The sequence below is a fragment of the Bombina bombina genome, chromosome 1, assembly GCF_027579735.1.
Source record: "Bombina bombina isolate aBomBom1 chromosome 1, aBomBom1.pri, whole genome shotgun sequence".
NCBI classification, from domain to species: domain Eukaryota; kingdom Metazoa; phylum Chordata; class Amphibia; order Anura; family Bombinatoridae; genus Bombina; species Bombina bombina.
The window spans coordinates 1196579785-1196607407 of NC_069499.1; the positions used below are offsets into that span (position 1 = coordinate 1196579785).

Sequence of the window (27623 nt, forward strand, 5' to 3'; positions counted from 1 at the left end):
AATTATATTATAGCTATTTTAGGATTAATATTTATTTTACAGGCAACTTTGTAATTATTTTAACCAGGTACAATAGCTATTAAATAGTTAAGAACTATTTAATAGTTACCTAGTTAAAATAATAACAAATTTACCTGTAAAATAAATCCTAACCTAAGATATAATTAAACCTAACACTACCCTATCAATAAAATAATTAAATAAACTACCTACAATTACCTACAATTAACCTAACACTACACTATCAATAAATTAATTAAACACAATTGCTACAAATAAATAAAATTAAATAAACTATCTAAAGTACAAAAAATAAAAAAGAACTAAGTTACAGAAAATAATAAAATATTTACAAAGATAAGAAAAATATTACAATTTTAAACTAATTACACCTACTCTAAGCCCCCTAATAAAATAACAAAGCCCCCCAAAATAAAAAATTCCCTACCCTATTCTAAAATACAAATATTACAAGCTCTTTTACCTTACCAGCCCTGAACAGGGCCCTTTGCGGGGCATGCCCCAAGAATTTCAGCTCTTTTGCCTGTAAAAAAAAACATACAATACCCCCCCCCAACATTACAACCCACCACCCACATACCCCTAATCTAACCCAAACCCCCCTTAAATAAACCTAACACTACCCCCCTGATGATCTTCCTACCTTGTCTTCACCATGCCAGGTTCACCGATCCGTCCTGGCTCCAAGATCTTCATCTAACCCAAGCGGGGGCTAGACATCCACTGAAGAAGTCCAGAAGAGGGTCCAAAGTCTTCCTCCTATCCGGCAAGAAGAGGACATCCGGACCGGCAAACATCTTCTCCAAGCGGCATCTTCTATCTTCTTCCATCCGATGACGACCGGCTCCATCTTGAAGACCTCCAGCGCGGATCCATCCTCTTCTTCCGACGACTAGACGACGAATGACGGTTCCTTTAAGGGACGTCATCCAAGATGGCGTCCCTCGAATTCCGATTGGCTGATAGGATTCTATCAGCCAATCGGAATTAAGGTAGGAATTTTCTGATTGGCTGATGGAATCAGCCAATCAGAATCAAGTTCAATCCGATTGGCTGATCCAATCAGCCAATCAGATTGAGCTCGCATTCTATTGGCTGTTCCGATCAGCCAATAGAATGCGAGCTCAATCTGATTGGCTGATTGGATCGGCCAATCGGATTGAACTAGATTCTGATTGGCTGATTCCATCAGCCAATCAGAAAATTCCTACCTTAATTCCGATTGGCTGATAGAATCCTATCAGCCAATCGGAATTCGAGGGACGCCATCTTGGATGACGTCCCTTAAAGGAACCGTCATTCGTCGTCTAGTCGTCGGAAGAAGAGGATGGATCCGCGCTGGAGGTCTTCAAGATGGAGCCGGTCGTCATCGGATGGAAGAAGATAGAAGATGCCGCTTGGAGAAGATGTTTGCCGGTCCGGATGTCCTCTTCTTGCCGGATAGGAGGAAGACTTTGGACCCTCTTCTGGACTTCTTCAGTGGATGTCTAGCCCCCGCTTGGGTTAGATGAAGATCTTGGAGCCAGGACGGATCGGTGAACCTGGCATGGTGAAGACAAGGTAGGAAGATCATCAGGGGGGTAGTGTTAGGTTTATTTAAGGGGGGTTTGGGTTAGATTAGGGGTATGTGGGTGGTGGGTTGTAATGTTGGGGGGGGGTATTGTATGTTTTTTTTTACAGGCAAAAGAGCTGAAATTCTTGGGGCATGCCCCGCAAAGGGCCCTGTTCAGGGCTGGTAAGGTAAAAGAGCTTGTAATATTTGTATTTTAGAATAGGGTAGGGAATTTTTTATTTTGGGGGGCTTTGTTATTTTATTAGGGGGCTTAGAGTAGGTGTAATTAGTTTAAAATTGTTGTAATATTTTTCTTATCTTTGTAAATATTTTATTATTTTCTGTAACTTAGTTCTTTTTTATTTTTTGTACTTTAGATAGTTTATTTAATTTTATTTATTTGTAGCAATTGTGTTTAATTAATTTATTGATAGTGTAGTGTTAGGTTAATTGTAGGTAATTGTAGGTAGTTTATTTAATTATTTTATTGATAGGGTAGTGTTAGGTTTAATTATATCTTAGGTTAGGATTTATTTTACAGGTAAATTTGTTATTATTTTAACTAGGTACTTAACTATTTAATAGCTATTGTACCTGGTTAAAATAATTACAAAGTTGCCTGTAAAATAAATATTAATCCTAAAATAGCTATAATATAATTATAAATTATATTGTAGCTATATTAGGATTTATTTTACAGGTAAGTATTTAGCTTTAAATAGGAATTATTTATTTAATAAGAGTTAATTTATTTCGTTAGATAAAAATTATATTTAACTTAGGGGGGTGTTAGTGTTAGGGTTAGACTTAGCTTTAGGGGTTAATACATTTATTAGAATAGCGGTGAGCTCCGGTCGGCAGATTAGGGGTTAATAATTGAAGGTAGGTGTCGGCGATGTTAGGGAGGGCAGATTAGGGGTTAATACTATTTATGATAGGGTTAGTGAGGCGGATTAGGGGTTAATAACTTTATTATAGTAGCGCTCAGGTCCGCTCGGCAGATTAGGGGTTAATAAGTGTAGGTAGGTGTCGGCGACGTTGTGGGGGGCAGATTAGGGGTTAATAAATATAACATAGGGGTCGGCGATGTTAGGGGTAGCAGATTAGGGGTACATAGGGATAACGTAGGTGGCGGCGATTTGCGGTCGGAAGATTAGGGGTTAATTATTTTAAGTAGCTTGCGGCGACGTTGTGGGGGGCAAGTTAGGGGTTAATAGATATAATACAGGGGTCGGCGGTGTTAGGGGCAGCAGATTAGGGGTACATAAGTATAACGTAGGTGGCGGTCGGCAGATTAGGGGTTAAAATTTTTAATCGAGTGGCGGCGATGTGGGGGGACCTCGGTTTAGGGGTACATAGGTAGTTTATGGGTGTTAGTGTACTTTAGGGTACAGTAGTTAAGAGCTTTATAAACCGGCGTTAGCCAGAAAGCTCTTAACTCCTGCTATTTTCAGGCGGCTGGAATCTTGTCGTTAGAGCTCTAACGCTCACTGCAGAAACGACTCTAAATACCGGCGTTAGGAAGATCCCATTGAAAAGATAGGCTACGCAAATGGCGTAGGGGGATCTGCGGTATGGAAAAGTCGCGGCTGTAAAGTGAGCGTTAGACCCTTTAATCACTGACTCCAAATACCAGCGGGCGCCCAAAACCAGCGTTAGGAGCCTCTAACGCTGGTTTTGACGGCTACCGCCGAACTCTCGGCTAGATTTGGAGTTTGGCGGTAAAAGGGCTGTTAACGCTCCGCGGGTTTTTTTCTGGCCGCACCATAAATTTAACTCTGGTATCGAGAGTTCAAACAAATGCTGCGTTAGGCTCCAAAAAAGGAGCGTAGAGCATTTTTACCGCAAATGCAACTCTCGATACCAGAGTTGCTTACGGACGCGGCCGGCCTCAAAAACGTGCTCGTGCACGATTCTCCCATAGGAAACAATGGGGCTGTTTGAGCTGAAAAAAAACCTAACACCTGCAAAAAAGCAGCGTTCAGCTCCTAACGCAGCCCCATTGTTTCCTATGGGGAAACACTTCCTACGTCTGCACCTAACACTCTAACATGTACCCCGAGTCTAAACACCCCTAGCATTACACTTATTAACCCCTATTCTGCCGCCCCCGCTATCGCTGACCCCTGCATTACACTTTTAACCCCTAATCTGCCGCTCCGTAAACCGCCGCCACCTACGTTATCCTTATGTACCCCTAATCTGCTGCCCTAACATCGCCGACCCCTATGTTATATTTATTAACCCCTAATCTGCCCCCCACAACGTCGCCGACACCTACCTACACTTATTAACCCCTAATCTGCCGACCGGACCTGAGCGCTACTATAATAAAGTTATTAACCCCTAATCCGCCTCACTAACCCTATCATAAATAGTATTAACCCCTAATCTGCCCTCCCTAACATCGCCGACACCTACCTTCAATTATTAACCCCTAATCTGCCGACCGGAGCTCACCGCTATTCTAATAAATGTATTAACCCCTAAAGCTAAGTCTAACCCTAACACTAACACCCCCCTAAGTTAAATATAATTTTTATCTAACGAAATAAATTAACTCTTATTAAATAAATGATTCCTATTTAAAGCTAAATACTTACCTGTAAAATAAATCCTAATATAGCTACAATATAAATTACATTTATATTATAGCTATTTTAGGATTAATATTTATTTTACAGGTAACTTTGTATTTATTTTAACCAGGTACAATAGCTATTAAATAGTTAAGAACTATTTAATAGTTACCTAGTTAAAATAATTACAAATTTACCTGTAAAATAAATCCTAACCTAAGATATAATTAAACCTAACACTACCCTATCAATAAAATAATTAAATAAACTACCTACAATTACCTACAATTAACCTAACACTACACTATCAATAAATTAATTAAACACAATTGCTACAAATAAATACAATTAAATAAACTATCTAAAGTACAAAAAATAAAAAAGAACTAAGTTACAGAAAATAAAAAAATATTTACAAACATAAGAAAAATATTACAACAATTTTAAACTAATTACACCTACTCTAAGCCCCCTAATAAAATAACAAAGACCCCCAAAATAAAAAATTCCCTACCCTATTCTAAATTTAAAAAGTTACAAGCTCTTTTACCTTACCAGCCCTGAACAGGGCCCTTTGCGGGGCATGCCCCAAGAATTTCAGCTCTTTTGCCTGTAAAAAAAAACATACAATACCCCCCCCCCCAACATTACAACCCACCACCCACATACCCCTAATCTAACCCAAACCCACCTTAAATAAACCTAACACTAAGCCCCTGATGATCTTCCTACCTTGTCTTCACCATGCCAGGTTCACCGATCCGTCCTGGCTCCAAGATCTTCATCCAACCCAAGCAGGGGCTAGACATCCACTGAAGAAGTCCAGAAGAGGGTCCAAAGTCTTCCTCCTATCCGGCAAGAAGAGGACATCCGGACCGGCAAACATCTTCTCCAAGCGGCATCTTCTATGTTCTTCCATCCGATGACGACCGGCTCCATCTTGAAGACCTCCAGCGCGGATCCATCCTCTTCTTCCGACGACTAGACGACGAATGACGGTTCCTTTAAGGGACGTCATCCAAGATGGCGTCCCTCGAATTCCGATTGGCTGATAGGATTCTATCAGCCAATCGGAATTAAGGTAGGAATTTTCTGATTGGCTGATGGAATCAGCCAATCAGAATCAAGATCAATCCGATTGGCTGATCCAATCAGCCAATCAGATTGAGCTCGCATTCTATTGGCTGATCGGAACAGCCAATAGAATGCGAGCTCAATCTGATTGGCTGATTGGATCAGCCAATCGGATTGAACTTGATTCTGATTGGCTGATTCCATCAGCCAATCAGAAAATTCCTACCTTAATTCCGATTGGCTGATAGAATCCTATCAGCCAATCGGAATTCGAGGGACGCCATCTTGGATGACGTCCCTTAAAGGAACCGTCATTCGTCGTCTAGTCGTCGGAAGAAGAGGATGGATCCGCGCTGGAGGTCTTCAAGATGGAGCCGGTCGTCATCGGATGGAAGAACATAGAAGATGCCGCTTGGAGAAGATGTTTGCCGGTCCGGATGTCCTCTTCTTGCCGGATAGGAGGAAGACTTTGGACCCTCTTCTGGACTTCTTCAGTGGATGTCTAGCCCCTGCTTGGGTTGGATGAAGATCTTGGAGCCAGGACGGATCGGTGAACCTGGCATGGTGAAGACAAGGTAGGAAGATCATCAGGGGCTTAGTGTTAGGTTTATTTAAGGGGGGTTTGGGTTAGATTAGGGGTATGTGGGTGGTGGGTTGTAATGTTGGGGGGGGGGGGTATTGTATGTTTTTTTTTACAGGCAAAAGAGCTGAAATTCTTGGGGCATGCCCCGCAAAGGGCCCTGTTCAGGGCTGGTAAGGTAAAAGAGCTTGTAACTTTTTAAATTTAGAATAGGGTAGGGAATTTTTTATTTTGGGGGTCTTTGTTATTTTATTAGGGGGCTTAGAGTAGGTGTAATTAGTTTAAAATTGTTGTAATATTTTTCTTATGTTTGTAAATATTTTTTTATTTTCTGTAACTTAGTTCTTTTTTATTTTTTGTACTTTAGATAGTTTATTTAATTGTATTTATTTGTAGCAATTGTGTTTAATTAATTTATTGATAGTGTAGTGTTAGGTTAATTGTAGGTAATTGTAGGTAGTTTATTTAATTATTTTATTGATAGGGTAGTGTTAGGTTTAATTATATCTTAGGTTAGGATTTATTTTACAGGTAAATTTGTAATTATTTTAACTAGGTAACTATTAAATAGTTCTTAACTATTTAATAGCTATTGTACCTGGTTAAAATAAATACAAAGTTACCTGTAAAATAAATATTAATCCTAAAATAGCTATAATATAAATGTAATTTATATTGTAGCTATATTAGGATTTATTTTACAGGTAAGTATTTAGCTTTAAATAGGAATCATTTATTTAATAAGAGTTAATTTATTTCGTTAGATAAAAATTATATTTAACTTAGGGGGGTGTTAGTGTTAGGGTTAGACTTAGCTTTAGGGGTTAATACATTTATTAGAATAGCGGTGAGCTCCGGTCGGCAGATTAGGGGTTAATAATTGAAGGTAGGTGTCGGCGATGTTAGGGAGGGCAGATTAGGGGTTAATACTATTTATGATAGGGTTAGTGAGGCGGATTAGGGGTTAATAACTTTATTATAGTAGCGCTCAGGTCCGCTCGGCAGATTAGGGGTTAATAAGTGTAGGCAGGTGTCGGCGACGTTGTGGGGGGCAGATTAGGGGTTAATAAATATAACATAGGGGTCGGCGATGTTAGGGGCAGAAGATTAGGGGTACATAGGGATAACGTAGGTGGCGGCGATTTGCGGTCGGAAGATTAGGGGTTAATTATTTTAAGTAGCTTGCGGCGACGTTGTGTGGGGCAAGTTAGGGGTTAATAAATATAATATAGGGGTCGGCGGGGTTAGGGGCAGCAGATTAGGGGTACATAAGTATAACGTAGGTGGCGGTCGGCAGATTAGGGGTTAAAAATTTTAATCGAGTGGCGGCGATGTGGGGGGACCTCGGTTTAGGGGTACATAGGTAGTTTATGGGTGTTAGTGTAGTTTAGGGTACAGTAGTTAAGAGCTTTATAAACCGGCGTTAGCCAGAAAGCTCTTAACTCCTGCTTTTTTCAGGCGGCTGGAATCTTGTCGTTAGAGCTCTAACGCTCACTGCAGAAACGACTCTAAATACCAGCGTTAGAAAGATCCCATTGAAAAGATAGGCTACGCAAATGGCGTAGGGGGATCTGCGGTATGGAAAAGTCGCGGCTGTAAAGTGAGCGTTAGACCCTTTAATCACTGACTCCAAATACCAGCGGCCGGCCAAAACCAGCGTTAGGAGCCTCTAACGCTGGTTTTGACGGCTACCGCCGAACTCTAAATCTAGGCCTCTAAATCTAGGCCTCAGTGTTCCCACTTGTATTACCTCCTCACATGCACTAATAATACACAGTGCTCTACTGCCATGTTTCAACTAGAGCACAGGTGAAATAATCCCCTAATGGATGAGAGCAGGTTAGTAACCATGGTTACTGATCAACTGATTATTTCACCTGTGCTCAAGTGAAGATATTATTCAAATCTGGCCTGTTAGGGGTACTTGAGGGCTGGAGTTAAAGGGACAGTAAAGTAAAAATTAAATGTTCATGATTCGGATAGAGCATGCAATTTTAAACAACTTTCCAATTTACCACTGTTATAAAATTTGCTTGATCCTCTTGGTATCTTTTATTGAAGGAACAAACTTGGTAGGCTCATAAGAGCTCAGGAGTGTGCATGTGTCCTTAGTTTTGCAACATTATTTGAAGCTTTGTTATATAATGTTTCAAAACATTGCTGCCATAAAGTACTAAAGACACGTGCACAATCCTGAGCTCTTATGAGCCTACTTAGTTTGTTCCTTCAATAAAAGATACCAAGAGGAGGAAGCAAATTTTATAACAGTGGTAAATTGGAAAGTTGTTTAAAATTGCATGCTCTATCCGAATCATGAACGTTTCATTTTGACTTTACTGTCCCTTTAAGAAACTTCTGCTCACAGGCAGTGCTGATACATCCTACAACTGCAGCACATACATTACTAATAAACAGCCAGATTACGAGTTTTGTGTTATGGCTGGCTCGCTAATAACTTGTACGTTATTTTCACAGCTCACCTTTCATAGCGCTGCTATTACAGGTTTGCAAAAAAACGGCTTGTGCGGGCGATATGGTTGCGTTGAGCTCCATACCTCACCCAAATACAAGCAGTGTTTTGACGTGCTCGTGCATGATTTTACCATAGACATCAATGGAGAGAGCCAGCTAAAAAAAAAGCCTAACACCTGCGATCGCGGAGCGTAAAGCTCCGAAACGCAGCCCCATTGATTCTATATGGGGGGAAAAAAATGTATGTTTAAATCTAACACCCTAAGATAAACCCCTAGTCTAAACACCCCTAATCTGCTGTCCCTGACATCGCTGCCACCTACATTACACTTATCAACCCCTAATCTGCCGCCGCCACCTACCTACACTTATTAACCTCTAATCTGCCACCCCCAACGTCACCGCCACCTACATAAATTTATTAACCCCTAATCTGCCGCCCCCAATGTCGCCGCCGCCACTATACTAAAGATATTAACCCCTAAAACTCTGGCCTCCCACATCACTAACACTAAATAAATATATTAACACCTAATGTAACCCTAAGTTTAACCCAAACCCTAACGTAACCCTAGCACCCCCTAACTTTAATATAATTAAAATAATTCTAAATAAAACTTACTATTAATAACTAACTCATTCCTATTTAAAACTAAATACATACTTACCTGTAAAATAAACCCTAAGCTAGCTACAATATAACTAATAGTTACATTGTATCTATCTTAGGTTTTATTTTTATTTCACAGGTAAGTTTGTATTTTTGTATTTTAACTAGGTAGACTAGTTAGTAAATAGTTATTAACTATTTACTAGCTACCTAGTTAAAATAAATACAACTTTACCTGTAAAATAAAACCTAACCTGCCTTACACTAAAACCTAACATTACAATAAAATTAAATAAATTAAATTGACAAAATACATTTATCTAAATTACAAAAAAAATAAACACTAAATTACACAAAATAAAAAAAGAAATTATCAAAAATAAAAGTGAATTACTCCTTATCTAATAGCCCTATCAAAATAAAAAAGCCCCCCCAAAATAAAAAAAAACCTAGCCTACACTAAACTGCCAATGGCCCTTAAAAGGGCCTTTTGCGGGGCATTGCCCCAAAGAAATCAGCTCTTTTACCTGCAAGAAAAAATACAAACAACCCTCCAAGAGTAAAACCCACCACCCACACAACCAAACCCCACAAATAAAATCCTATCTAAATAAACCTAAGCTATCCATTGCCCTTAAAGGGCATTTTGATGGGCATTGCCCTTAAAAAAGGGCATTTAGCTCTTTTACATTGCCCAAAAGCCTAAACTAAAAATAAAACCCACCCAATAAAGCCTTAAAAAAAACTAACACTAACTCCCGACAATCCACTTACAGTTTTTGAAGACCGGACATTCATCCTTATCCAGGCGGCAGAAGTCTTCATCCAAGCGGGCAGAAGTCTTCATCCAGACGGCATCTTCTATCTTAATCCATCAGACCCGGAGCGGGTCCATCTTTAAGACATCCGGCGCGGAGCATCCTCTTCTTCCGATGGCTGTTGAAGAATGAAGTTTCCCTTTAAATGACATCATCCAAGATGGCGTCCCTTACATTCCGATTGGCTGATAGAATACTATCAGTCAATAGGAATTAAGGGGGAAAAATCCTATTGGCTGTTGCAATCAGCCAATAGGATTGAGCTTTCATCCTATTGGCTGATCCAATCAGCTAATAGGATTGAGCTTGCATTCTATTGGCTATTCCAATCAGCCAGTAGAATGCGAGCTCAATCCTACTGGCTGATTGGATCAGCCAATAGGATGAAAGCTTGATCGTATTCGCTGATTGCAACAGCCAATAGGATTTTTTCCCCCTTAATTCCTATTGGCTGATAGAATTCTATCAGCCAATCGGAATGTAAGGGAGGCCATTTTGGATGATGTCATTTAAAGAGAAACTTCATTCTTCAACAGCCATCGCAAAAAGAGTATGCTCCGCGCCAGATGCCTTGAAGATGGACCCGCTGTGCCGGATGGATGAAGATAGAAGATGCTGTCTGGATGAAGACTTCTGCCCGCTTGGATGAAGACTTCTGCCCGCTTGGATGAAGACTTCTGCCACCTGGATGAGGCTGGATGTCCGGTCTTCAAAAACTGTAAGTGGATCATCGGGGGTTAGTGTTAGGTTTTTTAAGGGTTTATTGGGTGGGTTTTATTTTTAGCTTAGGGTTTTGGGCAATGTAAAAGAGCTATATGCCCATCCAAATGCCCTTTTCAGGGCAATGGTTAGCTTAGGTTTATTTAGATAGGATTTTATTTGGGGGATTTGGTTGTGTGGGTGGTGGGTTTTACTGTTGGGGGGTTGTTTGTATTTTTTTTTACAGGTAAATGAGCTGATTTCTTTGGGGCAATGCCCTGCAAAAGGCCTTTTTAAGGGCCATTGGCAGTTTAGTGTAGGCTATAGGTTTTTTTTTATTTTGGGGGGGGGCTTTTTTATTTTGATAGGGCTATTAGATTAGGAGTAATTCATTTTTATTGTTGATAATTTCTTTTTTTATTTTGTGTAATTCAGTGTTTATTTTTTTGTAATTTAGATAAATGTATTTTGTTAATTTATTTAATTTTATTGTAATGTTAGGTTTTAGTGTAAAGCAGGTTAGGTTTTATTTTACAGGTAAATTTGTATTTATTTTAACTAGGTATCTAGTAAATAGTTAATAACTATTTACTAACTAGTCTACCTAGTTAAAATAAATACAAACTTAGCTGTGAAATAAAAATAAAACCTAAGATAGATACAATGTAACTATTAGTTATATTGTAGCTAGCTTAGGGTTTATTTTACCGGTAAGTATGTATTTAGTTTTAAATAGGAATTAGTTATTAATAGTAAGTTTTATTTAGATTTATTTTAATTATATTTAAGTTAGGGGGTGTTAGGGTTAGGTTTAGGGGTTAATAGGTTTATTATAGCGGCTATGTAGGTGGACGGCAGATTAGGGGTTAATTATATTGAAATAGTGTTTTTGATGCGGGAGGGCGGTGGTTTAGGGGTTAACAATTTTATTATAGTGGTGACGATGCCAGGGAGCGGCGGAATAGGGGTTAATACATTTTTTAAGTGGCGGCAATGTCCGGAGCGGCAGATTAGGGGTTAATTTATTTAATTTATTATTTGTGTTGTGGGAGGTTCTCGGTTTAGGGGTTAATAGGTAGTTTATGGGTGTTAGTGTACTTTTTGACAGTTTAGTTATGAGTTTTATGCTACAGCTTTGTAACGTAAAACTCATAACTACTGACTTTAGATGGCGGTACGAATCTTGTGGTTATAGGCTCACTTTTTGGCCTCCCAGGCAAACTGGTAATACCGGCGCTATGGAAGTCCCATTCAAAAAGGACTTTTTTAAAAGTGCGGTACTGACGTTGCGTGAAGGCCAAAAAAGTGTGCGGTACACCTATACCTACAAGACTTGCAGCGGTAGGGAAAAAGCATTGTTATGGGCCATAACGATGCTTTTACACTCATAACGCAAAACTTGTAATCTGGCTGAAAGTCTATTATTGAAACATGCCTAATGCTAATGCATCTTACTACCACACTACGTACACTCCTGATAAGTCATAACACTGTGTCACACACAGTGCTAATAAATAACACTATTACTCCACACACAATACTAAAGCATATTGCTAATTACTACTGCCGAAAAACAGTCCCAATACATTCTCTCTCTCACACACAGCTAATACATCCACAACTGCCCCTGAAGAAACAGAATAACACACTCTAAAAAAACATAATTTATGTAAGAACTTACCTGATAAATTAATTTCTTTCATAGTGGCAAGAGGGAGGGGGCAAAGTTTCCCAAACCTCAAAATGCCTATAAATACATCTCCCACCTCACTCATACTTCAGTTTAACGTATAGCCAAGCAGTGAGGTGTAGCCAAGCAGTGAGGTGTAAAAAAGGAGTAAACAGCGTACAAAAAAAGGAACTGGAAAAAATGATGTGCTTTATACAAAAAATCATAACCACAAAAAATAGGGTGGGTCTCATGGACTCTTGCCACTATGAAAGAAATTAATTTATCAGGTAAGTTCTTACATAAATTATGTTTTCTTTCATGTAAGTGACAAGAGTCCATGAGCTAGTGACGTATGGAATATAATACCCAAGATGTGGAAGTCCACGAGTCACTAGAGAGGGAGGGATAAAAATAAAAACAGATATTTCTGCTAAGAAATTAAATCTCAAACAATAATTAAGTTATCTTAAATATATAAAAAAAACTCAAATCAAGGGCATGAGAATCAAGCTGAAACAACTGCCTGAAAAACCTTCCTACCAAAGACTGCTTCAGAAGAAGCAAACACATAAAAAATAGTAAAATGAAAAAGTATGCAAAGTAGACCAAGTTGCTGCTTTGCAAAGTTGATCAACTGAAGCTTCATTCTTGAGAGCCTAAGAAGTGGCAACTGATCTAGTAGAATGAGCTATAATTCTCTAAGCTTTATGAATCAAAAAGTCTGAACCAAAAAACTAGAGAAAAACAGGGACTTTCTAACCTTCCCTGGAGACAGAAAAAATAACAAAAAGACTAGAAGTCTTTCTGAAATCTTAAGTAGCCTCAGCATAATATTTCAAAGCTCTTACACATCCAAAGAATGTAAAAACCCTACAAAAGTATTCTTAAAATGAGGACACAAAGAAGGAACAACAATTCCTTATTGATGTTAGAATTCACAACTTTAGGCAAAAATGTAAATGAAGTTAGCAAAACAGCTTTTTCTTGATGGAAAATCAGATAAAGACACTCACAAGAGAGAGCAGACAATACAGAAACTCTTCAAGCAGAAGAGATAGCCAAAAGAAATAACTCTTTCCAAGAAAGTAATTTAATGTCCAGAGAATACATAGGCCTCTAGTTATCAAGCCGTCAACCGCAAATACGCTGGAATTCTGCAGCGTATTTGTGGTGAGGCTGATTCGCCTTAGTTATCAAGCCCTACTGCCCGGCAAAAGTAGAATCTAGTGATGTAAGCTTCGATCCGCCGGACTCAGTCCGACACAGATCGATGCTTACGTCACTACAGATGTTCCAAACGCAAGTTCTGCACAATCTGACTACTTTTGGTAGTTATTAAACTACTACCAGGTACGCTCGCCACTATTCCGGGCCAGCGTACCTGGATTTCAATCCGCCGCCATGGAGGCGGCGGATCCCATAGGAATCAATGGGAGTCTGACCATAGCGAAAGCTCATGTTAGCTGCTGCCCGATATCCCATTGATTCCTATGGGAAATGTCTACACCTAATACCCTAACATGTACCCCGAGTCTAAACACCCCTAATCTGCCCCCCCTACCCTGCCGCAACAAAATAAATGTATTACCCCATAAAAACCGCCGCTCCCGGACCCCGCTGCAACCTACATTATACATATTAACCTCTAATCTGCCGCCCCCTATACCGCTGCCACCTACATAAACTAATTAACCCCTATCCTGCGGATCCCGGACCCCGCCGCAGCTAAATAAATTGTTTAACCCCTAAACCGCCACTCCCGGACCCCGCCGCAACTATAATAAATATGTTAACCCCTAAACCACCGCTCCCGGACCCCGCCGCCACCTACATAATACCTATTAACCCCTATCCTGCCCCCCTATACCGCAGCCACCTATAATAAATTTATTAACTCCTATCCTGCCCCCCTACACCGCTGCCACTATAATAAAATTATTAACCCCTAAACCTAAGTCTAACACTAACACCCCCCTAACTTAAATATTAAGTAAATAATTCTAAATAATATTACTCTTATTAACTAAATTAATCCTATTTAAAACTAAATACTTACCTATAAAATAAACCCTAAGATAGCTAAGATATCAGCCAATCGGAATTTGAGGGACGCCATCTTGGATGACGTCATTTAAAGGAAACATCATTCGCACCAGAGGTCTTGAAGATGGAGCCGCTCCTCGTCGGATGGATAAAGATAGAAGATGCCGCTTGGATGAAGATGTCTGCCGGTCCGGATGTCCTCTTCTGCCCGGATAGGATGAAGACTTCTGCTGGTCTGGATGTCCTCTTCTGCCCCATCGGATGAAGACTTCGGCCCGGCTGGGTGAAGACGACTCAAGGTAGGGAGATCTTCAGGGGGTTAGTGTTAGGTTTATTTAAGGGGGGTTTGGGCGGGTTAGAGTAGGGGTATGTGGGTGGTGGGTTTTAATGTTGGGGGGTTGTATTTTTTTTTTACAGGTAAAAGAGCTGATTACTTTGTGGCAATGCCCCGCAAAAAGCCCTTTTAAGGGCTGGTAAAAGAGCTGATTACTTTGTAATGTAGAATAGGGTAGGGACTTTTATTATTTTTTTTTTTATTTTATTTTATTAGGGGGCTTAGATTAGGTGTAATTAGTTTAAAATTCTTGTAATTCTTTATTTTCTGTAATTTAGTGTTTGTTTTTTTTGTAATTTAGTTTAGTTTATTTAATTGTATTTAATTGTAGGTATTTGTAGGTAATTTATGTAATTAATTTAATGATAGTGTAGTGTTAGGTTTAATTGTAACTTAGGTTAGGATATATTTTACAGGTAATTTTGTATTTCTTTTAGCTAGGTAGTTATTAAATAGTTAATAACTATTTAATAACTATTGTACCTAGTTAAAATAAATACAAAGTTACCTGTAAAATAAAAATATATCCTAAAATAGCTACAATGTAATTATTAATTACATTGTAGCTATCTTAGGGTTTATTTTACAGGTAAGTATTTAGTTTTAAATAGGAATAATTTATTTAATTATAGTGTAGTGTTAGGTGTAATTGTAACTTAGGTTAGTTTTTATTTTGCAGGTAAATTTGTCTTTATTTTAACTAGGTAGCTATTAAATAGTTAATAACTATGTAATAGCTATTGTACCTAGTTAAAATAAATACAAACTTGCCTGTAAAATAAATATAAATCCTAAAATAGCTACAATGTAACTATTAGTTATATTGTAGCTATATTAGGGTTTATTTTATAGGTAAGTATTTAGTTTTAAATAGGATTAATTTAGTTAATAAGAGTAATATTATTTAGATTTATTTAATTAATATTTAAGTTAGGGGGGTATTAGGGTTAGTGTTAGACTTAGGTTTAGGGGTTAATAATTGTATTATATTGGCGGCGGTGTAGGGGGGGCAGGATAGGGGTTAATAAATTTATTATAGGTGGCGGCGGTATAGGGGGGGCAGGATAGGGGTTAATAGGTATTATGTAGGTGGCGGCGGGGTCCGGGAGCGGCGGTTTAGGGGTTAACATATTTATTATAGTTGCGGCAGGGTCCGGGAGCGGCGGTTTAGGGGTTAAACAATTTATTTAGTTGCGGCGGGGTCCAGGATCGGCAGGATAGGGGTTAATAAGTTTATGTAGGGGGCGTCAGATTAGGGGTTATTATGTATAATGTAGGTGGCGGCGGGGTCCGGGAGCGGTGGTTTAGGGGTTAATAACTTTATTTAGTTGCGGGGGGCTCCGGGGGTGCCGGTATAGGGGGTAGAACAGTATAGTATAGTGTGAGTGCTTAGTGACAGGGGTATCAATAAAGCTGTAAAAAAGCCGAAGAGCAGCGAGATTGATGAGTGATAACTATCACAGTCCGCTGCTCATCGCCCCGTACTTGGTGCGCGGCTTTTTGACAGATTTATTGATAACTTTAGCGAGCGTATTCAGGTTCGCGGCGGCGATATGAGGCGAGCTTAGGCGAGCATATTGGGCCGGCGAATGCAGGTAAGTAGACGGCTTCATAACTAGAGGCCCTTGACTCAAAATGAGGAGACTGAAAAATCTTCAAAAATAAAATTGAGACTCCAAGGAGGAGAAATAGATTTAAAAGCAGGTTTAATATTAATCAAAGCCTGAACAAAACAGTGAATATCAGGAAGTTCAGCAATCTTTCTATGAAATAAGACCGAAAGAGTGGAAATTGTCCTTTCAAAGTATTTGCAGACAAAACGTTAATCCAAACTATCCTGAAGAAACTGAAAATCCTAGGAATTCTTAAAGAATGCCAAGAATAAACATGAGTTAAACATCATGGAATATAGGTTTTCCAAACCCGAATATAAAATCTCCTAGAAACAGACTTATGAGCCTGTATCATAGTGCTAATAACTGAGTCAGATAAACATCTATGACTAAACACTTAAGCGTTCAATTTCCAAACCTTCAAATTTAGAAATCTGAGATCCTATGGAAAAAACAGCCCCTGAAACAGAAGGTCTGGCCCTAAAGGAAGTGGCCAAGGCTGGCAGCTGAACATTCTGACAGGGCCCGTATACCAAAACCAGAGAGACCAAGCTGGTATCAGAAACACATAAAAATTGTTCCATTATGATCTTGGAAAAAGAACTAGTGGTGGAAAAAAGTAAGAAGGTTGGTAAAAACCAAAGAACTGCTAGAGCATCCACTATCTCCACCTGAGGATCCTTGGACCTAGAAAGGAATCTGGAAAACTTCTTGTTTAGACAAGAGACCATCAGATCTATTTCTGGAAAACCCCAAATCTGTACAAGAAGAAAAAAACACATCTGGATGGAGAGCACTCCCAAAGATATAAAGTCTGAAGGCTGTGATAATCCCCTTCCCAATTGTCAACACCTGAGATATGAATTGCAGAAATTAGACAAGAATTGGATTCCATCCAAGAAAGTTTTCAAGATACTTCCTCCATAACTGAAGGACTGCAAGTCCCTCCTTGATGATTGACAAATGCCACTGTTGGCATATTGTCTGTTTAAAAAAAAATGTAAAAGTTGTCTCTTCAAAAGAAGACAAGCCTGAAGAACCCTGAAAAAAGCATGGAGTTCTAAAATATTGATTGTTAACCTCGCCTCCTGAGGTTTCCAAACCCCTAGTGCTGTCAGAGACTCAGACAGCTCCCCCACCTAAAAAACTTGCATCTGCTGAGAATACAGTCCAGGTAGGATGAACAAATGAGGCCCCCTGAACAATAAGGTGATAATCCAACCACAAAATCAGAAAGAAAAAAGTGTTGGGATTTAAGTATATCAGATTGTAATAACTGAAAATAATCCCTGCACCTATGGTGCAACATGCAAAGCTTTAGAGGCCCAAACGAAAATGAGCAAAGAGGATCGCACCTGATGCTGCAGTCATGAGACCAAAAACTTCCATGCACATAACCACTGAAGGAAAAAATAGAGACTGAAGATTTAGACAAACTAAAATTAACTTCATTCGTCTCTAGTCTATCAGAGAAAGAACCATAGACACTAAATCGTATCTGGAAACCTAAAAAGGTGACCATTGTCTAAGGAATCAAGAAACACTTTTGTAAATTGATCCTCCAACCATGTCTTGATGAAACCACACTAGTTGTCTCAAGTGAGATTCTGCTGAATGAAAAGATTAAAGCTAGTACCAAATATCATCCAAATAAGGAAACACTGTAATACCCTGCTCTCTGAATACAGATAGAAGGGCACCAAGAATATTTGAAAACAATCTCTGAGCTGCCGCTAGCTCAAAAGGATGAGCGACAAATTGGTAATGCTTATATAGAAAAGAGAATCTCAGAAAACTATAGTGGTCTAAATGAATTGAAAATAAGCGTCCTATAAATCTATTGTGGACATGAAGTAACCTTGCTAAACAGAAAGGCAGAATAGTCCCTATAGTCACCATCTTGAAAGTTGGGACTCTTACAAAACAATATAAAAATTTCAGATCCAGAATTGGTCTGAACAAATTTTTTCTTTAGAACAATGAATAGATTTGAATAGAAACCTAAATTCAGTTCCTGCAGAGGAACTGGAACCATCAGCCCTGAAAACTCTAAATCTGAAACACAATTCAGAAAAACCTGAACTTTCACAGGGTTTGTTATAACATGAAAAAGAATCTTCCCATGGGAAGTTTTTATTTTGAAACCTAGTTGATACCCCTGAGGAAACAATATTCTGAATACACTGATTTGAACAGAAACTGTCCAAATGTGTTGAAATAAATTCAATCTGCCCCCCCACACCAGTAGAACTGGTTAAAAGGCTGCACCTTCATGCAGTTTTAGGGGCTGAAATTAGTTTAATTATAAGGCTTGGAATTATTCAAATTCAGAAAAAAAATTAAATTGAGAGCCAGAGGCCTTAAAGGGACACTGTACCCAAAAATTTTCTTTCGTGATTCAGATTGAGCATGAAATTTTAAGCAACTTTCTAATTTACTCCTATTATCAAATTTTCTTCATTCTCTTGGTATCTTTATTTGAAATGCAAGAATGTAAGTTTAGATGCCGGCCCATTTTTGGTGAACAACCTGGGTTGTCCTTGCTGATTGGTGGATAAATTCATCCACCATTAAAAAAGTGCTGTCCAGAGTTCTAAACCAAAATAAAGCTTAGATGCCTTTTTTAAAAAAAAATAATGATAGCAAGAGAACGAAGAAAAATTAATAATAGGAGTAAATTAGAAAGTTGCTTAAAATTGCATGCTCGTTCTGAATTACAAAAGAAATAATTTGGGTTCAGTGTCCCTTTAAGGGAATGAAAAAACAATAGGGAGCTTAAAAATTACCCTTAGATTTCTTAACTTGGGGTAGAAAAGACTCCCTTTCCCCCAGTAATAGAGGAGATAAGGGGGCTTTGTTATTTTATTAGGGGGCTTAGAGTAGGTGTAATTAGCTTAAAATTGTTGTAATATTTTTCTAATGTTTGTAAATTATTTTTTTATTTTTTGTAACTTAGTTCTTCTTTTATTTTTTGTAATTTAGTTAGTTTATTTAATTGTATTTATTTGTAGGTATTTGTATGTAATTTATTTATTGATAGTGTAGTGTTACGTTTAATTGTAACTTAGGTTAGGATTTATTTTACAGGTAATTTTGTAATTATTTTAACTAGGTAGCTATTAAATAGTTATTAACTATTTAATAGCTATTGTACCTGGTTAAAATAATTACAAAGTTGCCTGTAAAATAAATATTAATCCTAAAATAGCTACAATGTAATTATTCGTTATATTGTAGCTATATTAGGGTTTATTTTACAGGTAAGTATTTAGCTTTAAATAGGATTCATTTATTTAATAAGAGTTAATTTATTTTGTTAGATAAAAATTATATTTAATTTAGGGGGTGTTAGGGTTAGACTTAGCTTTAGGGGTTAATAAATTTAATAGAGTAGCGGTGAGGTCCGGTCGGCAGATTAGGGGTTAAAACTTGAAGTTAGGTGTCGGTGATGTTAGGGAGGGCAGATTAGGGGTTAATACTATTTATTATAGGGTTATTGAGGCGGGAGTGAGGCAGATTAAGGGATAATACATTTATTATAGTAGCGGTGAGGTCCGGTCGGCAGATTAGGGGTTAATAAGTGTAGGTAGGTGGCGGCGACGTTGGGGGCGGCAGATTAGGGGTTAATAAATATAATATAGGGGTCGGCGGTGTTAGGGGCAGCAGATTGGGGTACATAAGTATAACGTAGGTGGCGGCGGTGTGCGGTCGGCAGATTAGGGGTTAAAAAAATTTAATAGAGTGGCGGCGATGTGGGGGGGCCTCGGTTTAGGGGTACATAGGTAGTTTATGGGTGTTAGTGTACTGTAGAGCACAGTAGTTAAGAGCTTTATGAACCGGCGTTAGCCCAGAAAGCTCTTAACTCCTGACTTTTTTCTGCGGCTGGAGTCTTGTCGTTAGATTTCTAACGCTCACTTCAGCCAAGACTCTAAATACCGGCGTTAGAAAGATCCCATTGAAAAGATAGGATACGCAAATGGCGTAGGGGGATCTGCGGTATGGAAAAGTCGTGGCTGGAAAGTGAGTGTTAGACCCTTACCTACACGACTCTAAATACCAGCGGTAGCCCAAAACCAGCGTTAGGAGCCTCTAACGCTGGTTTTGACGGCTAACGCAGAACTCTAAATCTAGGCGTATATTTGCCATAGGAAAAGGATATAGCTTTTAAAGCCTAGAAGAAAGGTAAAAAGAAGTTTAGATTCCTTACTAAACATATGATAAGATAGCATCTGGAATAAGAAAAACTTCAAGAGTTACCTCAGAAGCTTAAAAAAACAGAATTCAAACATTTGCTATTCTTGTTATCAAGAGGACTAGATTCCTTAATACTAAAAGTAAACAATACTTACTTAATAAAGAATGAATACATTGAATTAAAATTTGATTTATCAAAATCAGTCTCTGAAATAGAATCCTCTGAGTCAGAGAAAACCACTTCAGCAGAATTACTTCAGTATGCTGTCGATCTATACAAACTTCATAGGTTAATGAGAAATTAGGAGAGATTGTTTACGTTAATTTAAAGGTGAAATAGCAGTCTTAGCCTTCTCTATGTCTTTTGCAATATAATTGTATACATGCAGCATAGTTTCTATAGTAACATCAGAGGCAGGATCAGTTTGAGATATCTTGAAAAATGTAACAAAAAAAAAAAGAAAAAATAACATTTAAACAAAATATCCAATTTCAGGAATGGCAAAAAATGATTATATGAAAAACAAAAGCAAATATCATAGCCCTCTATAACAAATGAAAGCAGATAGCAAAAGAGAGAGAGACTTAATAACAAAATTTTTGGCGCCAAATATGACGCCAACAAAGATGACAGAAATGCAGAGAGAAAAAATTTTGCCGCCAAGGTTAACAGGAAATGACACGATTCGCGTCATAACAGGCGTCAACAAAGACGCAAGAAATGACGTGACTCGCGTCACAACAAACGCAACCTTTGCGCCAAGAATGATGCAATAAATAGAAGCAATTTGCGCCATCGCAAGCCTAATTTGCTCGCGAAAATTTGAAAAAAACAAGACCGAAGTTACAACTAGCTGGAACCTCAGGTAAGAAAATAATTTACTAAATTTCTCCCAAACATAATTTTCCATGCTGAAACTGTTAGACTGCAAAGGGAAATAAACATAGACCTGTCTCATGGCAAATATATGCAATATATATTTAAAACTTTAAAAATATAAAGTGCCAAACATAGCTGAGAGTGTCTTAAAAAAAGATATATACTTAACTGAAGACACCATCCACTTATAGCAGACAGCCAAACCAGTACTGAAACATAGCAGCAGAGGTAATGGTAGAGGAGTACAATGTCGATCTGTAAAGGGAGGTGGCAGATGAATCCCCACGACTGAATTTACAGACAGCCTAAGAATAGATTTCCCATAGGTGAAAACATGTCATCATCAGGCAATACTCCCATCACATCCCTCAGACAAACACTGTACTTTAAGAGGAACTGGGCTTCAAAATGCTTAGAAGCGCCTATCACAGAAGAATCAAGCACGACTTGCTTCACCCTCCTCCAACGAAGGAAAAGTTTGTAAAACTGAAGTATGAGTGAGATGGGAGGTGTATTTATAGGCATTTAGAGGTTTGGGAAACTTTGCCCCCTCCAGGTAGGAATATATATGTCATATGTCACTAGCTCATGGTCTTTTGCCACTTATATGAAAGAAACCTAATTAAATGTACTACACAATATTTAAATGCCTCATGCCCCTTCTGCTATGCCATACACTGTGCTTTATGCCACCTCAAACTGTTCTGATATTTTCTCCTACTTCCATACTATCTGTTAACCATTACTCTTTTAAAAACACTATGCAAATCCAGCTATCCTTCTGTCTGACAATACGATTCTATACTCTATTAAACCCCACATACAAATAAAGCTCCCTTAGTGCAGTCCCCGTACTCACTGATGTTTTTCTTGTAGTTTGGGTTTCCAGTGCTCAGTGTGTAGGAAAAGCAAAGTTTGACCTCCATACTGTGTGGGGAAGAAACATTAGATTCAAGGAGACAGAGTAGATAACAATATAAGGGTGTATGGTTGCAGTATATATGGGAGAAGTAATGAAACTAAAAGAAAGTGCAGGAAACATTAGTAATAGGGGGTATTAATACATAAAATGTAGGGTAATTATAGAGGAAGAAGAAATGAGGTATCAGGCTAGGATGGGGAAAACATATACGAACAAACGAGAAATAACAGGAGACCAGGAAACAGGTGTGAAGGTTCACAGAAGATGGAAAGGTATTCTCACCAAGAGGTTTTGTTACATTTGCTGGGATCCACAAGAGAAGGAGACACAGAGAAAGTCTTGGAGATGTTGATCACAGGACGAGACCTGTAAGCAGAAAGATTCATGAGGTCACCACAAAAATCACTAAAGTATAATACAGAGACCCCCCCCAAAAAAATCCTCACAAGTTCATGATAGGGAGCACTAAAAATATCACTGCATGATACAAGAGACACATCAAAGCACAAGTCAGTGATGCAGAAGACATCTAAATAAAATTAGAATTTGATATAGAGGACAGGCCAAAACATCACAAAATAATATAATGAACTTCACAAAAATATTAGTATATCATACAGACGGCCAATACACATAGGGCACTCTGAAGCATCCTCAAAACACTATAGTGTAATATAAAGAACACCTTAAAAATATCAGGTAATTCCCAATTAGCACAGCAGGTTACAAAGTACACCTCATACCTCAGGGTATGATGCAGAGGACAACCAAAACAGCAGAGCAATATAGGTGATGTCTCAAAAAAGAGGATATCTCAAAAATATTAATTAATCAATGATAATAAAAAACACCCCAAAACACCACAGTAGCTTACTGAAAATTTAGCAAAACACCAAAGCATAATACTGATGACAACACACAATACAAAAGATAAGTCCAAAGCACCAGAACACTTCACACAACATCAGCAGCTGAGTATGTACATAAGATGCACAATTTATTGAGATATGATAGAGAAAACACTCTAAAAACCACAAAGCATGTAAAAACAAACACCTGAATATTCCCCATGGCATTATATAATTCCTGTCACAAGTGCAAAAGGACAGATGCCAGGGCACCAAACAAGGGACTTTCAAAATGACATCATAAAGCATATGATAACCCAAAATATAATAAAGATGACACCCCATAGAATATAGTGTAATAGAGGGCCATCTCACATACTTCCATTAATAGCCAAAAAACATTATAAAGTAGTCGGGTGGGGACAGTCTGCAGTATTTATTATAACATTTTCTTTAATATATACATTATTTAAAAGGACATGATACCCAAATGTTGAAGTGCAAAGTGATGCAACATAGCTGTAAAAAGCTGACTAGAATATATCACCTGAACAGCTCTATGTAAAAAAAGAAGATATTTACCTAAAAATGTCCTAAGTATTCACACGCCATTGTAAAGAGATACTAGTCCCAGGACTTGCAAGGGAGCGAGCAACTGGGATGTGCAGACATTCATGTTATTTCCATATTCAGTTTAAGGAAGTTCACTATGAAATCTCATGAGATTTCAGTGAAATCTCATAAGATCACAGCATAGCATGACCTCAGCACTGCTGATGCTGATTGGCTAATTTTTTTTATTTTTGTCAACTTGCAGCTGGACAGTAGCTGAAATATAACTGTTACCAGAGAACTTACTCTTCTAAGCTGAAGAAATTTTGAGGTAAAATATCTTCATTTTTTTACATATAGATGTTCAGGTAACATTTTATTGTCAGCTTTTTACAGTTATATATATAACTTTCAAGTGATTTAGCATATGGGTATTGCGTCCCTTTAAGCTAACCAAAGCACAAATAAATGTAATAATTTAAGATAACTTGATGTAATGATAGTTTGTGCAACAAACATTAAAATTGTAAGATTATCTAATTTTAGCTTAATATTGGCTTACATTTTAACCAGGAGATCAATAAAAACATTCATGTGGTGTGTTTGTTAAATAGGTCCTGGGGAGAACAATGATATATACAACTACTATATCTCTGTCATACCTCAACAAGGCAATACGGTCATTTAGACTGCCCACAAGCAGGTCTGGGTATGAATTGTCATCTACATCCAAGCCTCCGCTGAGAGAATACCCAAACGTAGAGATGCTGCCCACCTGAGAGCCATTAATAACCTGGAGAATGATAAGGTGACACTCATTACTACATATTAGAAGTGGTTTATATAACAATACCAGGTTAATATGAGGGAGTGATAAGGAATACAGAAAGATTATATTGTATATTACCTGTCGTGGTTCAGGTTGTAAACCCTGAGCATTACTGTGATAGATGTAAACTTTACCAGGTCCTTCAAAAGGAGCTCCTACTGCCAGGTCTGTGAAAAGAGACTGATTAATAAAATAACTAGCTGTTTTTGCTCTACAACCTACTATAATACCTACTGATCCATATAATTGTATAAACATTAGTTGTGTAGAACTACTACATAAAACACTCACACTGACACACAAGAGTGTCACACACTACATAGAACTCACAGTATATAACTATATAACGTGTAATGGTCTATAAAACATATATATATACAGTATATAGCAATTTATAGTATTAAACATAATCCATTCCTATAAGTCATCACAATGCCTCCATATAATTGCTTGAAATAATAATTTACATTAACAATGATTATTTATGATTATCCTATAAAGCCATAATATGTCCTTTTTTCCACATAACATTATTGTATAACTATTACATATAAGCTTTCCTCATAATGTCTCATAACACCCTCTATAATTTGAAAGTATAATTGTTTTTTATTGCTCTATAAAGACCCACTTCATAAACCCTAATGCTTTCTATAACTCTATGCTACAATTTACACTGTCACATAAAGTATTAACCACTGCCTTTAATTTCATGTATTACTCTACATAACTCCATAAAACTCATTAACTATAACTACTTTTATCTACCTCTTCCTATTTCTTGTACCTGTAAATCCATCTTGGTTGATGTCTCCAATATTTGCCAGTGCAAAACCAAAGCCTGACCTACTAGGGCCACGCAGAATTAGTGATGACTCGTTGCTGAAATGTCCTGCCTCATTAGTGAATACGTACACAGCACCTCCCACCTCCTCCTTACGATCAAAGTAATACGGGGCACCAACTATGATGTCCTGCCACCTAAAGGTAAAAAGGTAAAATTGGGTTGATGGAAATAGTAGAAACTGGTATGAGGCATACACACAGACCAGCACAGAAAGTGTGTAAGGACCAAAATAGCACACGAGATACAGTCTGTTATATTATTATTATCAGTTATTTGTTGAGCACCAACAGATTCCACAGTGCTAAAAACATGGGTCTAATATGCATGGTAACAATTATGCGAGTCAAAGGGATAGAAGACCCTGCCAGGAGTTTTACATTTTCGTAAATCAGCTCTCATGAAGGTGATCTACAAAGCAGCTAGGCTTACATGCTAAGTTGGTTCAAGGGGATAACTAAAGGAGAGGAAATGTTAGTGTATATCATATGCATCCCTGAACAGTAGAGTCTTAAGGAGCGCTTGAAAGTTTGAAAACTAGGGGAGAGTCTTGTGGAGCGAGGCAGAGAGTTCCACAAAATAGTCTGGAGAAGTCTTGTAGACGGGAATGTTAATAGGCAACAAGAGAGGAGGCGAGAAGGAGGTCATAAGCAGATGGGAGGGAGAGTATCTGGAGACTAGGATTATGTGTTTTATTCTAGAAGTTAGAGGAAGCCAGGGAAGGGACTGGCAGAGAGGTGCAGCAGATGAGGAGCAACGTGTAAGAAAGATTACCCTGGCAGAGGCATTTATTATGGATTGTAAGGGAGATAGACGGCAGCTAGGGAGGCCGGAGAGGATGGAGTTGCAATAGTAAAGGGGGGAAATGGTAAGAGAGTGGTAGTTGTGTATTGTGTGAGGAAGTGACAAATTTTAGAGATGTTTTTAAAGTGGAGGCAGCAGGAATTGGCCAAAGACTGGATGTGGGGAGTGAAAGAGAGATTTGAGTCAAGTGTGACCCCAAGACAAAGGGCATGCAGGGTTGGGGTAATGATGATATTATCAACAGTTAGAGAAAGTTTGGGGGAAGGTAGGGATTTTGAAAGAAGGGGGGAAATAAGGAGCTCAGTTTTTGAGAGATTTAGCTTAAGGTAGTGAGAAGACATCCAGAATGAAATATTAGAAAGACAGTTAGTAAAACGAGTTAGTAAGGAAGGGGATAGGTCTAGTGCAGAGATGTAGATTTGGGTATCATCAGCATACAAATGGTATTGAAACCCATGGGACTGTATTAAGAAACCAAAGGATGATATATAAATTGAGAAGAGAAGGGGACCAAGGACAGAGCCTTGTGGTACCCCAACAGAAAGTGGTAAAGGGTCAGAAGATGTGCCAGAGAAGGTTACACTAAAGGTCCAGTTAAACCGGTAATAGGAGATCCACAAGAGGGCTGTGTCACAGATGCCAAAGGATTGGAGGGTTTGGAGCAAGAGAGTGGGGTCAACAATGTCAAAGGCTGCAGACAGATCAAGAAGGGTTAACAGAGAAAAGTGGCCTTTTGATTTTGCTGTAATTAGGTCATTAGTAACCTTAATCATTGCAGTTTCTGTGGAGTGTTGGGGTGAAATCCAGATTGCAATGGATCAAGGAGGTAGTTTAATGTGAGGAAATATGATAAATGTGTATTACGAGCCTTTCCAGAAGTTTTGAGGCAATGAGGGAAATATACCAGTGCTGAGGGAGAGATTACAAATATGTGTGAGTATAGGAGTAAGAATAGAGAAAGGGAGGGCAGTAGCTGTGAGGGTATTGGATCAAAGGGACAGGTAGTGAGGTGAGAGGAGGATATAAAGCCAGAAACTTCTTCCTCAGTAGCAGGAGAAAAAAAGCTGAATCTGTGGCTTTGTGGATTTTGAACATCGATGATCGGCTGTGGGGGTTGGAGATTGGCAGTGTTTTGAGAGATGATTTAATTTCTGAGGGAATCTATGTTGTTGGTGAATTGGTTCAGAAATCTTGAGCTTAGAGAGAAGTGGGAATAGGAGGTGGGAATGGGCGGAAAAAGGTGTTAAAAGTGGAGGACAGACGTTTTGGGTTTGAAGAAAGAGAACCAACAGATTACCAACTGAAGAATATACCAAGATACTTGTTCAGGGGTATTCTGAGATTTAGAGGCCTATTTATAAAGCCGTCAACTTTCTTGCATTCAACGGCACCAATACACTCGCCTGACATCGCCTAACATCACGGCCGCGGACCTGAATACACTCTCCATATTTATATAAAAAGCTGTCAAAAAGCCGCGCACCAAGTACGGGGCGATGAGCAGCGGACTGTTTTTAACTAACAGTCATAGATCTCGCTGCTATTCGGCTTTTTCCCAGCTTTATTCATATACTGTCACTAAATACCGCCACTATACTAAACTGTTTAACCCCTATCCCGCCGCTCCCCGACCCCGCTGCAACTAAATAAAGTTATTAACCCCTATCCCGCCGCTCCCGGACC

General features: G+C 38.5%; 1 protein-coding gene across 1 annotated transcript in view; it reads right to left on the minus strand.

The window, feature by feature from the left end:
• The window catches only part of ITGA3 (integrin subunit alpha 3), a 220156-nt gene that overhangs the window by 133438 nt on the left and 59095 nt on the right, over positions 1 to 27623 (minus strand). The window contains exons 7-11 of the mRNA XM_053700125.1: positions 25080 to 25273; positions 24371 to 24459; positions 24126 to 24256; positions 22346 to 22429; positions 22001 to 22068 (exon numbers count right to left, since the gene is read on the minus strand). Of these exons, the coding sequence (XP_053556100.1) occupies positions 22001 to 22068; positions 22346 to 22429; positions 24126 to 24256; positions 24371 to 24459; positions 25080 to 25273 (566 nt within the window). The remainder of the gene's footprint in view (positions 1 to 22000; positions 22069 to 22345; positions 22430 to 24125; positions 24257 to 24370; positions 24460 to 25079; positions 25274 to 27623) is intronic.